Here is a 15,874-nt window from a genome sequence, read left to right as displayed (position 1 = left end):
ACCTATTCTCTGCAATTGCGGACAAGAATAGGACATGAATCTTTTTTTGTGGGGCTGAGGAACAGAGCCACGGTGTGCTGTCTGCATCTTTTGTGGCCCCACTGAAATGAATGGGTCTGCAAAATTGTGGAACAGATGCGGATTCATTCATACAGCAGTCTGAGTGAGCCCTCAGGCCTTATGCACACAAATGTAGTTTGGGTCTGCATCCGAGCTGCATATTGTGACCCAGTAACTTCAACGAGGCCGCAAAAGATGAAAAGCACACACACACAGTCAGGTCCATAAATATTGGGACATCGACACAATTCTAACATTTTTGGCTCTGTACACCACCACAATGGATTTGAAATGAAACAAACAAGATGTGCTTTAACTGCAGACTGTCAGCTTTAATTTGAGGGTATTTACATCCAAATCAGGTGAACAGGGTAGGAATTACAACAGTTTGCATATGTGCCTACTACTTGTTAAGGGACCAAAAGTAATGGGACATAATAATCAAACTTTCACTTTTTACTGCTTGGTTGCAAATCCTTTGCAGTCAATTACAGCCTGAAGTCTGGAACGCATAGACATCACCAGACGCTGGGTTTCATCCCTGGTGATGCTGTGCCAGGCCTCTACTGCAACTGTCTTCAGTTCCTGCTTGTTCTTGGGGCATTTTCCCTTGTTTTGTCTTCAGCAAGTGAAATGCATGCTCAATCGGATTCAGGTCAGATAATTGACTTGGCCATTGCATAACATTCCACTTCTTCCCCTTAAAAAAACTCTTTGGTTGCTTTTGCAGTATGCTTTGGGTCATTGTCCATCTGAACTGTGAAGCGCAGTCCAATGAGTTCTGAAGCATTTGGCTGAATATGAGCAGATAATATTGCCCGAAACACTTATTCTATCATCCAGCTGCTTTTGTCAGCAGTCACATCATCAATAAATAGAAGAGAAACAGTTCTATTGGCAGCAATACATGCCCACGCCATGACACTACCACCACAGTGCTTCACTGATGAGGTGGTGTGCTTAGGATCATGAGCAGTTCCTTTCCTTCTCCATACTCTTCTCTTCCCATCACTCTGGTACAAGTTGATCTTGGTCTCATCCGTCCATAGGATGTTGTTCCAGAACTGTGAAGGCTTTTTTAGAGGTCGTTTGGCAAACTAATCTGGCCTTCCTGTTTTTGAGGCTCACCAATGGTTTACATCTTGTGGTGAACCCTCTGTATTCAGTCTGGTGAATTCTTCTCTTGATTGTTGACTTTGACACACATACACCTACCTCCTGGAGAGTGTTCTTGATCTGGCCAACTGTTGTGAAGGGTGTTTTCTTCATCAGGGAAATAATTATTCAGTCATCCACCACAGTTGTTTTTCGTGGTCTTCCGGGTTTTTTGGTGTTGCCGAGCTCAGTGATGCGTGCCTTCTTTTTTGCTATCTCTCTGATGTTTTATTTTTTTTTTTCGGCCTAATGATGGCTTGTTTCACTGATCGTGACAGCTCTTTGGATCTCATCTTGAGAGTTGACAGCAAATGGTTCCAAATGCAAATAGCACGCTTGAAATTAACTCTGGACTTTTTATCTGCTCGTTGCAATTGGGATAAAGAGGGAATAACACACACCTGGCCATGGAACAGCTGAGAAGCCAATTGTCCCATTACTTTTGGTCTCTTAACAAGTGGGAGGCACATATGCAAACTGTTATAATTCCTACACCGTTCACCCGATTTGGATGTAAATACCCTCAAATTAAGGCTGCCAGTCCACAGGTAAAGCACATCTTGTTTGTTTCTTTCCAAATACATTGTGGTGGTGTATAGAGCCAAAATGTTACAATTATGTTGATGTCTCAATATTTATGGACCTGACTGTGTGTGTGTGAGTGAGTATATATTAGAAAAGTGTCTCACTTCAGTAAATGGCATCTATTATGTAGTAAGTGTTAATACAAGGCACTTACTAATATATTGCGATTGTCCATATTGCTTCCTTTGCTGGCTGGCTACATGTTTCCATCATATTATACACTGCTAGTTTCCATTGGTTACGACCACCCTACACAATCTAGCAGCGGTGGCCGTGCTTTCATACTAAAGCGCACTCTTGTGGTCTCAGCCACCAGAGAGGCCGGCCCACCGCTGCTGGATTCCAGGGTGGTCATAACCTCTGGCCCCGAGCAGTGTATAATGTGATGTAAAATTGAATCCAGCCAGAAAAGCAAGCAATATGGACCATCACAGTACATTAGTAATGCCTTGTATAAACACTTACTACATAATAGATGCCATTTACCGAAATCAGACAAACTCTAAACTCTCTAGCTATTATTTTCTTGCCCTTCCTGTCACAGCATTAGGTAGAAATATGTACTAAAAGGTGCACATTCTCTTTACTAAATTGAATGAATCTTACATGAGTATGTATAAAAAAAAAACAAAAAAAAAAACAAAAAAAACAATCCAAAGTCAGTTCAGTATTTTTTTCAAGCAATCCACATGTTCATTGAATAGTTTTTATTGTAAGACATTTGCAGGGCCAATATAAAGGTTATTCCGGAACAATAAAGTGCTGTTAATCACCTGAATCTTGTTTGTGCGCTCTACACTCCTTATGACCACATCAAGCCCTTCTTAATATAGGGGGAAAAAATAGGAGGGTATAACGGGTGAATGTGACAAACCAACAACTTTATGGACTGCAAATCTAAAGTTATGAAAACTTCTTCAAAAAAGGCCTGAAGCCCATGAAAAAGCCATGCCAAGGCGTGCGGGAAAGGCTTACTTGAAAACAGAAAGGATATTAATGCTAATTAGATATATCTCAAGCCCTGGCAAACTGACTTCCTACCCTTTTCTGAACACTCTCCCTATGTATTATGCAGCATGCCACATGGGCAACCATCTCTGCATTTCCTGCACATTTAATTTAAAGGGACTCCCACCGCCCAAAAAAAGTACCCATCATGTCCTTAAAAATGCAATCCATTGGTAATTTTTAAACACATGGTGGTTGAACTAGCTTTTTCTCATCAGTCTTACTAGCTATCCTTCTCTATTTCGTCACTAGCTTAAAATCACCGCTTTCGTAAATCGTCAGCGAGACCGCGGACAAAAATAATATGGTCATTTCAGCCTATTTTATACAGGATCACGCCTAGAGCGAGGAGCCTAAAAAAACTGGTACGATAATGTCCCTTTAAAAGCAAAATACTAGGTGAAAGCAATAAAGGAATACCAGGCCTTCTGCACAAGCATGTTAAGTGTTAAATTTAATTCTAAGGACTTAACAAGGCAGAATATTCTCAACCTATAGAGATCGCCAGTCACATCAGATAAAGAAAAAGCAATATTGAAAGATGTTTTTGCCGTCAGAAATATAGCAAGAAATCCAATAAAAATAGCCATGCTGCTTAGTGCAGAGTAGAAATTTCAACCAACTGCGAATCGGGTTTTAATTGGGCTGGCAAAATGCTGCATAGAAGTATGCCAATACACACAACAGTCATGTCTAAGCCAGTGCATAGAGGAGATAAAGCACTTATGGTAATTGCAAACATTAACATGTTCATAAAGCTTTTACAACTTAGCAAATGGTCCATAGAAAGAGAGATACCCATCCACGCACTGGAAGTGAAAGGTCTGGCGATTACAAGAGCAGAAAAAAGAAAAAGCACACACCTTAGACATGTATAAAAGGAAAAAAAATAAAATGAAAAAATCCACTAAATCAGCATGGCCAAAGGATGAAAAAAAGCCACAGAAAAGAAACCAAATGGTAACAGAATCTGGCAGATTTTACAGGTCAAGGTGCTGAAGTTTCAAATTGTGGAGGACAAAAAAAAATAAAAAATATTTCATTTATCAAATTTTCATACAGGTCAACCAATCCTTTCACCGCTGATGGAACGAGATTAGACACATTCAGACATTACCAGCCGATGCATAACTGATGTTTCCCCATTAACTGTACTTTTGTAAGAAACCAACAGTCCGAGCACCCCCCCCCCCCCCCCCTCCAGTTGTACTCCCAGAAGTCCCACAGAAGCGTCATCTATGAAGCAGCACAAAGCATTCCAGCTTCTCAGGGATTTGCTTTCTGTATTGTAGATTGTGTTTGACAATCACGCGTGCCGCCAGACACTGCAGGGTGGTATGATTGATGGGCTGGATCAAGTTCTTGGCCATTTCCTTCTCGTCCAGCAAGTCACAGGCAGTTTGGTTGTGCACGTTCGTAGAGTCAAAGTGTGCCCCGGACTTTACAAGCAGATTCATGATATCCGGATGATTGTTGAGTGCTGCGATGTGTAGGGGGCTGTTCTCTTCGGAGTCTCTGACGTTAACGTCGGCGCCACATTCCAACAAAATGGCGGTCACCTGAAGAGAGGGAAATTTGCAAACAGGGTAGCGGCCAACACAAGTGGTGTTTTTGTCTACAGCCAGGTGCAGAGGGCTAAAGCTGTTTTTTCCTTTGGGATGCAGCTTAAGGAACCTATAGATATTCTGTTTTTTCAAGTGCTCTTGCTCTGCGCTGCAGGGTACCTTCTCCAGCAAACAGATCAAGTGCAAAATAATAGAAAGGGCCTTGTTTAACTGGATTTGGTCAGGCGGCGTGGTTACAGGTCTGACTGCTCTGTCTATCTCTAAAACGCTTTTGCACAGAACACCCATAAGGTCGTCAAAAGTTACTGTAGTGTCAAACAAGCCTTTGGCTCTGTCCTGAAGCATGAAGGAAAACAGCTCAGCAAAAGATAGCAAACTACTAGCGGTCATGGGACTTAAAGGATCCAAGTTGTTCTGCTGCATCTCCAAGGCATACTTCCATAAATTAATGCAACGCTTGAAATTCCCAGAGTCTGCATAAACTGCACCTCGGTACCGGATATAATAGGAGGTATCTGGATGTGATGGACCCAAGATTCGCTCCCTTATCAAAAGCGCTTGCATCCTCATCTCATCAGGGTCAGCAATAAGGTTGTCCAATTCTTCAGCAGTATTAACCTCCTTAGCATAGTCATAAGCCATTATTAGTGCCTGCGGCACAGGCTTACTGATGACATTAGTCCTATCACTGTACCTCATATCCATAGCTCTCTTCCAATACTTTAAGGCACCAAGAAGGTCCCGCTTTTTGTCAACAAATGTAGCTCCAAGGAGCTCAAGAGCATTGATGCGCTCAGTTTTACTGGTCTGTGGGTGTAGGGTAAGAAAATCAACAATATTTGTGTGGCCGGTCACGCTGGCGGAAAGCAGTGGCGTCATTCCATACCCATCTTTTTCCATCCGAGCTCCGTATTTCAGAAGCATTTTCATTATTTCCAAGCTTCCTGATTCAGCACAATCATGCAAGGCGGTATTTCCTGAAAAGAGAAATACCAGAGTTAAAATGAAAAGTCATACGGCATGGAAAAAACAGAAGAGAAAGTAAAAACACTGCAGACAATTACAGACTAAGGGTGCATTCACACGATTGGATGCATTTTGCAGGCCGCAAAAAATACGGATGACATCCTTTGTTGCATTGTTCTTTTGTTTTTTGCAGATCCATTGCTAAAATGCCTGTTCTGGTCTGTAAAACGGACAAGAATAGGACATGTTCTGTCTTTTTGGCAACACTGCGAAACAGACAGACATACAGATGCGGACAACCGAACCTACGGTGTGCTGTCTGCATTTTTGCGGCACCATTGAAGTGAATGGATGCGGATAGGATGTGGACCTTAAAAATTAATTCAGTGGCTTCCTAGTGCCAGCGACAACTTTGAGGCACTTCCAAGTAGGGTTGAGCGGTATACCGGAGTTCACGATACACCACGGTATTAAAAAAACTGTGATATGGCAATATCGCCGTTTCCTAATTACCGCGGTATTTTGTGATGTCATGGAAGCGGTCATGTGTGCTGACCGCTTCTAAATCTGCATCCGCCCGTCCCTGCACCTTGCATAGCGCTAAATACAAACACATTACTTTCTCTCACTCCTGGCTCCTTCATGCTCCGCCTCCCTTATTCAAGTCTCCAGACTCCACCCACCCGTGCCGGTTCTATGTGGAGAACTCTGTGTGAGTACTGGTGTCTCTGGAGACTTTTCCTGCAGCTGCCTCGCTAGTGTGTGCTCGAATGACAAAATTACAAACGTATTACTTCCCACAGCGGGCCGCCCCGGCTCTTCCCTCCTCCTTGCTCCCATATTCAAATCTCCGCCCATCGAAATCTGATGTCAGAATCAGAGCACACAAGCGAAGCAGCCGCGGGAAAAGTATATTGTAAAGCATTATTGTATGTAGGGCTGCAGCTAACGATTATTTGAATAATCGATTAGTTGCCGATTAATTTCTACGATTAATCGATTAATCGGGAAAAACGACAAAATTACAAAACAGAGAGGTTTATATGATCTTACTTGAAAAATTATGTTCAAAGGCCATATTAAAACAAATTGTGGACGACACCATTATGGGGGATCTGTGGACGACACCATTATGGGGGATCTGTGGACGACACCATTATGGGGGATCTGTGGACGGCGTAGTTATGGAGAGGGGGATCTGTGGACGGCGTAGTTATGGAGAGGGGGATCTGTGGACGGCGTAGTTATGGAGAGGGGGATCTGTGGACGGCGTAGTTATGGAGAGGGGGATCTGTGGACGGCGTAGTTATGGAGAGGGGGATCTGTGGACGGCGTAGTTATGGAGAGGGGGATCTGTGGACGGCGTAGTTATGGAGAGGGGGATCTGTGGACGGCGTAGTTATGGAGAGGGGGATCTGTGGACGGCGTAGTTATGGAGAGGGGGATCTGTGGACGGCGTAGTTATGGAGAGGGGGATCTGTGGACGGCGTAGTTATGGAGAGGGGGATCTGTGGACGGCGTAGTTATGGAGAGGGGGATCTGTGGACGGCGTAGTTATGGAGAGGGGGATCTGTGGACGGCGTAGTTATGGAGAGGGGGATCTGTGGACGGCGTAGTTATGGAGAGGGGGATCTGTGGACGGCGTAGTTATGGAGAGGGGGATCTGTGGACGGCGTAGTTATGGAGAGGGGGATCTGTGGACGGCGTAGTTATGGAGAGGGGGATCTGTGGACGGCGTAGTTATGGAGAGGGGGATCTGTGGACGGCGTAGTTATGGAGAGGGGGATCTGTGGACGGCGTAGTTATGGAGAGGGGGATCTGTGGACGGCGTAGTTATGGAGAGGGGGATCTGTGGACGGCGTAGTTATGGAGAGGGGGATCTGTGGACGGCGTAGTTATGGAGAGGGGGATCTGTGGACGGCGTAGTTATGGAGAGGGGGATCTGTGGACGGCGTAGTTATGGAGAGGGGGATCTGTGGACGGCGTAGTTATGGAGAGGGGGATCTGTGGACGGCGTAGTTATGGAGAGGGGGATCTGTGGACGGCGTAGTTATGGAGAGGGGGATCTGTGGACGGCGTAGTTATGGAGAGGGGGATATGTGTACTGTTATGGGCATAACAGTGCACAGATCCCTTTCCTCATAACAGTGCACAGACCCCCCTTCCCATAGCAGTGCCATACACAGACCCCCCCTCCTCCCCATAGCAGTGCCATAGACAGATCCTCCCCCCTCCCCATAGCAGTGCTATACACAGACCCCCCTTCCCATAGCAGTGCCATAGACAGATCCCCCCTCCCCCTTCCCCCTAACAGCCCCGGCCCCGATGCTTGCATCTTTATTTTACCTTTTTACAATGACGCTCCCGCTCCTGTAACAGCCAGGCAGAGCGGACGGCGGCGTAACGTCACTCAATCACGTGACGCGCCTGCTCCGCCCACTTCATGAATGAAGGAGGCGGAGCAGGCGTGTCACGTGAGTGACGTTACGCCGCCGTCCGCTCTGCCTGGCTGTTACAGGAGCGGGATGCAGCGCCCGCCCGCCCGCCCGAATAGCAACGAATCGGCGATTATTCGATAACTGGATTCGTCGACAACGAATCCAGTTATCGAATATAATCGATTACATCGATTAATCGTTGCAGCCCTAATTGTATGTATGGTGGCCTGTAGCCACAAGACTATTATAACGTCTCCTTGTGGCTGCCCCCATACAGCATAACGTCTCCGTGTGGCTGCCCCCATACAGCATAACGTCTCCTTGTGGCTGCCCCAATACAGCATAACGTCTCCGTGTGGCTGCCCCCATACAGCATAACGTCTCCGTGTGGCTGCCCCCATACAGCATAACGTCTCCGTGTGGCTGCCCCCATACAGCATAACGTCTCCTTGTGGCTGCCCCAATACAGCATAACGTCTCCTTGTGGCTGCCCCCATACAGCATAACGTCTCCGTGTGGCTGCCCCCATACAGCATAACGTCTCCGTGTGGCTGCCCCCATACAGCATAACGTCTCCTTGTGTTTTTTTCTTTTAAACGGGTATTTATCGCAATATATATTATCGTGATAAAAAATGTTATCGTGAATATTTTTGATATCGCCCAACCCTACTTCCAAGACATTCCCATTAGAGACCTGGGGTGGACCCTATCTGGGGCAGTGCCTATATGATATAGTGCTTTTATAGACATTATCTTGACTATATGCTTATTTGTTTAAAAAAATAAAATGATAAAATCTCTATTGGTGTGGGAATCTGTGGCGGTTAGTCTCAACAGTTAGGACAAGCAAATCCTGACTGCCCATTTCAGAAGTCTATTGTATTAGACATTTATCACTAGCCTTTCAATATTTTATTGAAAGCAAAACGTCCACATATAGGTTTATAAAGCTCCAAGATCTGTACTAATGAGTTTTATATCAGATAAGTGGAATACAAAGAGTTAAAATCTCTGCACAAACAACTAAAGATCATATAATTAGGCAGATACTAATTTTAACATTTCTGCTGATTTCTTTGTTAACCTTGCGCCTCCATGTTTCACGCTGTAATGCTGAAAATAAATGAGAACTAAGCAGGAGAATCCTAATTAACTGTGCAGAGGGAATAGGACGCTTAATGCAGTCAGGACTGTACGGTCAGCGACTCACGGGAACGCGTCCCCAAAAATGGTTTCCAACAGTTAAAACCAGATAGAAATACATATCTTTTTTTTTTATCAATTTGTTTTTCCCTTTACCAATTGCAGATTGACCCTGGGTTCAGACCTGAGCGTTTTACAGCGCGTTCCTACGCGCTGTAAGACGCACAACAGGCAAGAACCAATGATTCCCTATGGGAATGGTTCTCACCTTGGCGTTTTACAGCGCGTACGATCGCGCTGTAAAACGCCCGACGCTCAAACAAGTGCTTGAGCTTTTTTTTGGGCGTTTGTCGAGCGTTCCCGCACATAGATATTCGGGAACGCGCGACAATGTGTGCACGCCTGTCTCTGTATGCGCGATTGTAAACGCCCGTACAATCGCGCATACAGAGCGCTCGTTTCAGAACGCTCAGGTCTGAACCCAGGGTTAGGCTACTTTCACACTTGCGTTTGATCGGATCCGTTCTGAACGGATCCGATCATATTAATGCAGACGGAGGCTCCGTTCAATCCGTCTGCGAAAGTAGCCCGAGCGGATCCGTTCAGACTTTCAATGTAAAGTCAATGGGGGACGGATCCGCTTGAAGATTGAGCCATATGGTGTCATCTTCAAGCGGATCCGTTCCCATTGACTTACATTGTAAGTCTGGACGGATCCACTCGCCTCCGCACGGCCAGGCAGACAGCTGAACGCTGCAAGCAGCGTTCAGCTGTCCGCCTGGCCGTGCGGAGGCGAGCGGAGCGGAGGCTGAACGCCGCCAGACTGATGCAGTCTGAGCGGATCTGCATCCATTCAGACTGCATCAGGGCTGGACGGAAGCGTTCTGCTCCACTCGTGAGCTCCTTCAAACGGAGCTCACGAGCGGACAGCAGAACGCTAGTGTGAAAGTAGCCTTATTCTGTTTCCTGAACATGGTTGTAAGGGCAGCCATCTTGCCTGAGCTGTCCTTAAAGGAAATTGGCCACCCAAAATTTTATCTGCCAGTTAAAATCAGATCGCAATACACATAGTTTTTTCTAATTCTTTTTTTTATTTCCTGAACATTATTATGGGGGGCGGCCATCTTGCCCGAGCTGTTCTTAACAGCATTAAAAATAAAAAATAAAGCTTTACGGCAGCCACATGGGCCGTAGACAGTGGTCAGGAGGGGACCTCAGAGGTCATTGTACGATCAACTATTGTGAATGGTGGATCCTGTCTCATCTGTCATTCTAATCCTGCCTGTAATGGTATCACCTCTGTGTACAGATAGGCAGATAACTGCAGTAAAGTGATCGGATCAAGAAGTGGCGCAAATTATTTGGCTTAGTGGTCAGTGGGAAAACTGTAGGATTTTATGGTTTCATTGCTTAAAGGGACACCGACAGGCCCAATTAGCATATTGAGTTATATATATCACAGTACAGGTCATATAAAGTGTATTAGAATCATGTAAGTATCCCCCCTGCCCACCTTATAAATACGGAAATATAAAGTTTTATTACCTGCTTGTCCGGTCTCCAATCTGCCCAAGGGGCGGCGTTTCATCTGAAAATGCGCCCAGCCAGCCGCTCCCAACTGCCGTTCTGAAGCCCCGCCCAGCTCATCAATATTCACTTCGCTGGGCAGCGGCTACAACTCTCCAGGTCACGATCCTGCGCATGGGCAATCGAATCCTCCTGGCATCGTTCGTGTGTAATCTTCTGCGCCTGCGCCCCGCCGTGGTTAGATCGCGCCTGCGTACACACCCTGCCTGCGTCCCCGAGCCTCTGCCGCATGCGCCTGAAGCGCTGCTGCTATGAACAGTGTCTGGCGCATGCGCATGAGGCAGAGGCTCGGGGACGCAGGCAGGGTGTGTACGCAGGCGCGATCTAACCACGGCGGGGCGCAGGTGCAGAAGATTACACACGAACGATGCCAGGAGGATTCGATTGCCCATGCGCAGGATCGTGAATATTGATGAGCTGGGCGGGGCTTCAGAACGGCAGTTGGGAGCGGCTGGCTGGGCGCATTTTCAGATGAAACGCCGCCCCTTGGGCAGATTGGAGACCGGACAAGCAGGTTATAAAACTTTATATTTCCGTATTTATAAGGTGGGCAGGGGGGATACTTACATGATTCTAATACACTTTATATGACCTGTACTGTGATATATATAACTCAATATGCTAATTGGGCCTGTCAGTGTCCCTTTAAATATAGATATTGACATGGAAAATTAAAAATATCAAAAATTCTTTGAAAATATGTTAAACGTGATTTAAACAATAGGTCATTTTCTGATTACTTCAAATAAATTGATTATAGCGGCTCACCCACTTGTAATTACGGATATGGAAAATGGTGCTCTGTCGAATGGATTCACCCCGTCAATAGCAATAGGTAGAATTATATTTATATTCAGGACAGGCACTCCTCACTTGTGAATCACTCAGAACAAATGTAATCTTTTATATAAACGTTTATTATGCAACCATTACTTTCTTCTACATATTAATTAGTAAAAAAAATAAGTAAAAATAAAATAAGAATAAAAGTAAAAGAATATAAAATGAAATGAGGAAATATTATTGACTCAATACAGATATTAGATACATATAAAGCACGCTTGTATAGGATTAGGACAATATATATATATATATATATATATATAATATTTTAGGGCTGCACGATATGGGAATTTTGTGCCTCTGTACTCACTTTCACTATGAATGCGCGGCAGCGAGCTGGCCGGCCGTCACATGACTGACGTCACTTAGTCACGCTCCTGCTTCCTGAATTAAGTGGGAGGAGCTAAGTGACATCAGTCATGCGACGGCCGGCCAGCTCGCTGCCGTGCATTCATAGTGAGAGTGAGTACAGAGGCTGGCCATTTTATCAAGAGGAGAGAGCTTGTTACACACAAAGCCAGTTATGTGCGCAGATTAGGACACATGAGGGGACATATATATATATATATATATTCATTTCCCAGTAGAGTTGGTACAGATATGGATGATAAAATGAAGGTATTTTATATAAACAGCTCAAGATCACGATTGTGTTTTCTCTAGTCACCCAAGTCTTCTTTTGACAATTCCACTGTTTATCCATATAGTTTATGATATATTCAATAGGTGAGTGTTCAATGTCCACTGTGTCATTTTCTGATGACACATTTACTTTAAAGTATCATAGTTATACCCTACCCATAGGATAGGGGATAACCAACTGATGGCTGGGGTCTGCTCCCCACAGATCCTGAGAATGGGGGTCCCGTAGTCTATATAGAAAGGCAGACCAACAATTGCCCTGCTGCTCCATTCATTCTCTATGGGACTGCCGGAGAAAGTGCAGTGCTCTGCCGTTTCCACCAGTCCCATAGAGAATAAATGGAGGGGTATGGCACATGCTTGGCCTCCTGCTCCATCGGGACAGGGTACCCCCATTTTCAGGGGTTTTATATGGGGCCTAAGTGATCTAAACTGTGATCTTGTGGATTCTCATGGAATCTGATGAAAAAATAACCAGGGGCACAGAGGTGCAGTACAGGCCCAACCAAAGCCATAGGATGCAAAATATGCATCCACAGTAAGGGCATGTGCATCTTAATCCTTACAGGCGTCTTATGGTTATCCTCAATTAGGGTCCATTCACACGTCCGCATGAATGGGTCCACATCCGTTCCGCAATTTTGCAGAATGGGTGCGGACCCATTCATTTTCAATGGGGCCAGAAAAGATGCAGACAGCACACTATGTGCTGTCCCGCATCAACACTTCCGCCCCAAAAAAAATAGAACATGTCCTATTCTTGTCCGCAATTGCAGACAAGAATAGGCATTTTCTATGAGAGTGCCGGCCATGTACGTTCCGTGTTTTAAGGATCTGCAATTTGTGGACCGCAAAACACTTGCGGGCTTGCTAATGTAGCCTCATATAGCGTGTGATCGTAGCACAATGCAATGTCCTTTTCAGTTGGATGCAAGACACCACTACGGACAGTTTAGCAAGAGGGGGATGGAAGAAAATAACATGACTGCAGGATTAATGGGCTGTCAATAAATGTCAGCAGGATGGCGGTGGGTTTCAATATGCTCAGTATTATGGCTCTCAGGGGAGATTAGCCGCCACCAGAGAAGTCTGGCACTAGCTTACTTATTCTTCTATTGCCACAACTCGGCCACCTTTGGTTACAAACTCTAAAAAGTTAAGAGTCAAAATTGGTGGCAAAAAAAATAATAAAAAATTTAAAAAGTTGTCCAATTATATGAAAATGTAATTTCCAGGCCCCCAAACAGTGTAGGCTAAAAACATACAGTAACACGTCCATCCCCGAGTGAAGTCTTTATTAGAAGTTGCACAAGCTTTCCATGTTCTTTGCACTCACACCCAGAGAAGGAATGTGCCTGTACTTAAGCCAGAACCCAATGTACAGTACCCCGTCTACTGAAAATAGTAATCTTGCCAAGCTTTACAGTCCATCACACGTCACTTCACAAGTGTCTAGGAACAAATAGTGGTCTACTAGAGATGAGCCAATTTCAGATTTTGAAATTCGTTCACACTTAGGTTTGTTGGTAAAGGGTGAATTGAGTTATGGATTCCGTTAGGGTGAACCATGGATTCCGTTACCATGGACCATAACGCTATTCTATGACGGAATGCCTTTAGAGGCATTCCATCATAATAGAAGTCTATGGGTTGCAAAATGGATCTGTCCGTTTTTTTTGTTATGCAGGGGAGTAGTCTCCTGTATAACAGAAACGGGACGGTGTTTGTTGTGCTTTCAAAATAACTCAACACACAGCCATTAATGTCTAAACCGCTGGCAACAAAAAGGGAATACACCCCTAAGTGAAAATGGACAAATTGAGCCCAATTAGCCATTTTCCCACCCGGTGTCATGTGACTCATTAGTGTTACAAGGTCTCAAGTGGGAATGGTGAGCAGGTGTGTTACATTTGGTTTTTATCACCCTCACACTCTATCATACTGGTCACTGGAAGTTCAACATAGCACCTCATGGCAAACAACTCTCAGGATCTGAAGAAAATAATTGTTGCTCTACATATAGATGGCCTAGGCCAGGCATGGCCAAATTGAGGCTCTCCAGCTGTTGCAAAACTACAACTCCCAACATGCTTAGACTGCCTACCAGGGGTGTATCTATCACAAGGCAAACAAGGCATTTGCCTAGGGCGGCACTTGCCAATCAGGCGGCAAAATGCCTTGTTTGCTTAGTGATAGTTACACAATATGCTAAATATTTTTTTTGCCCCTTGTCTTATCCGATCCGATCCTTCACTATGCGAGCGGCATCGCCGGCGCTGCATAGTGAAGGAGTTGAAAGACTTACTTCCTCCTTCTCCTGACTTCCTCCCGACCTCCCCTGCCTTTTGCGTCCGCACGTTGCCGTTGTGACGTCACACGGAGGTGGAGTCACGGGCCGGCAACGCTAGGGTGAACCAAAAACTGTAAGTACTTAAATTACAGTAATTCACAAAACATGAATTACTTGTTGTTTTATGGGGTAAGGGGGGTTGGGACCCGTTGGGTGGTTAGAGGGGGGAGAATTAGGGAGGGGTTAATACTGTACTATCCCTAGCTCTAACAGGAAAGGGTGGAGCCTGAAGAGGAAGGGGTGGGGTTTACAGAGAAAGGGGTTTGGTCTTGACAGGAAGGGGTGGGTCAAATTGATATTAGGGGGTGCCCTAGTTTAGTCTCGTCTAGGGCAGCACAAAACCAAGATACACCACTGCTGCCTACAGCTATCAGCCTGCAGCAGGGCATGGTGGGAGTTGTAGTTTTACAACAGCTGGAGAGCCGCAGGTTGGCCATGCCTGGCCTAGGCAATAAGGAGATTGCCAACACCCTGAAACTGAGCTGCAGCACGGTGGCCAAGACCATACAGCGGTTTAACAAGACAGGCTCAACTCAGAACAGGCCTCGCCATGGTCAACCAAAGAAGTTGAGTGCACATGCTCAGCGTCCTGTTCAGAGGTTGTCTTTTCAAAATAGACATATGAGTGCTGCCAGCATTGCTGCAGGTTAAAGGGGTGGAGGGCCAGCTTGTCAGTGCTCAGACCATACGCTGCACACTGCATGGCTGTCGTCCCAGAAAGAAGCCTCTTCTAATGATGATGCACAAGAAAGACCGCAAACAGTTTGCTGAAGACAAGCAGACTAAGGACATAGACTACTGGAACCATGTCCTGTGGTCTGATGAGACCAAGATAAACTTATTTGGGTCAGATGGTGTCAAGCATGTGTGGTGGAAACCAGGTGAGGAGTACAAAGACCAGTGTGTCTTGTCTACAGTCAAGCATGGTGGGAGTGTCATGGTTTGGGGCTGCATGAGTGCTGCAAGATGTGGAGGGCTACAGTTCATTGAGGGAACCATTAATGCCAACATGTACTGTGACATACTGAAGCAAAGCATGCCCCCCTCTCTTCGAAAACTGTGCCGCAGGGCAGTATTCTGAGGGTACACCAAATGTACACCGATTACTTTACCTTGTATCAAAGTGTCAGATCTTCTGTGCTGTCCCATGAAAAGATATAATAAAATATTTACAAAAATGTGAGGGGTGTACTCACTTTTGTGAGATACTGTATGTGTGCATGAAGATGTGTTAGATGGCAGCACAGATTATGAAATAGTATACATTACACGTGCCGCCATCTGGAGAGAAATAAATAACTGGAAGGGTCAGTAGATACCTTTTCAGTAGTTATTTTAAGATGGCTGTTACCATGCAAGGAAGACCTCCATGTCAGGTAACAAAACCCAAAAAAAGAAAGAGCTGATCCCTGCTGGATTCCTTTCAAACTTCCAGAGTCTTCCAGCCTCTGGACGACACTCCACTATCCGAGTGTGCACTACAGAGCGATACGGATTGTGTCAGGACCAGTTACGTTGAATCAGCTTTGT

General features: G+C 45.3%; 1 protein-coding gene across 1 annotated transcript in view; it reads right to left on the bottom strand.

Moving 5' to 3' along the window:
* Positions 1-2,265: 2,265 nt before the first annotated feature.
* FEM1C (fem-1 homolog C) overlaps positions 2,266-15,874 on the bottom strand; it is a 31,452-nt gene continuing 17,843 nt past the window's right edge. The window contains exons 4-5 of the mRNA XM_044275916.1: positions 4,016-5,350; positions 2,266-3,914 (exon numbers count right to left, since the gene is read on the bottom strand). Coding sequence (XP_044131851.1) covers positions 4,041-5,350 — 1,310 coding nt within the window. The 3' untranslated portion in view covers positions 2,266-3,914; positions 4,016-4,040. The remainder of the gene's footprint in view (positions 3,915-4,015; positions 5,351-15,874) is intronic.

Source organism: Bufo gargarizans, chromosome 1 (assembly GCF_014858855.1).
Source record: "Bufo gargarizans isolate SCDJY-AF-19 chromosome 1, ASM1485885v1, whole genome shotgun sequence".
NCBI classification, from domain to species: Eukaryota; Metazoa; Chordata; class Amphibia; order Anura; family Bufonidae; genus Bufo; species Bufo gargarizans.
Note: the sequence above shows the minus strand (reverse complement) of the source record. Positions and strands in the feature narration are given on the sequence as shown.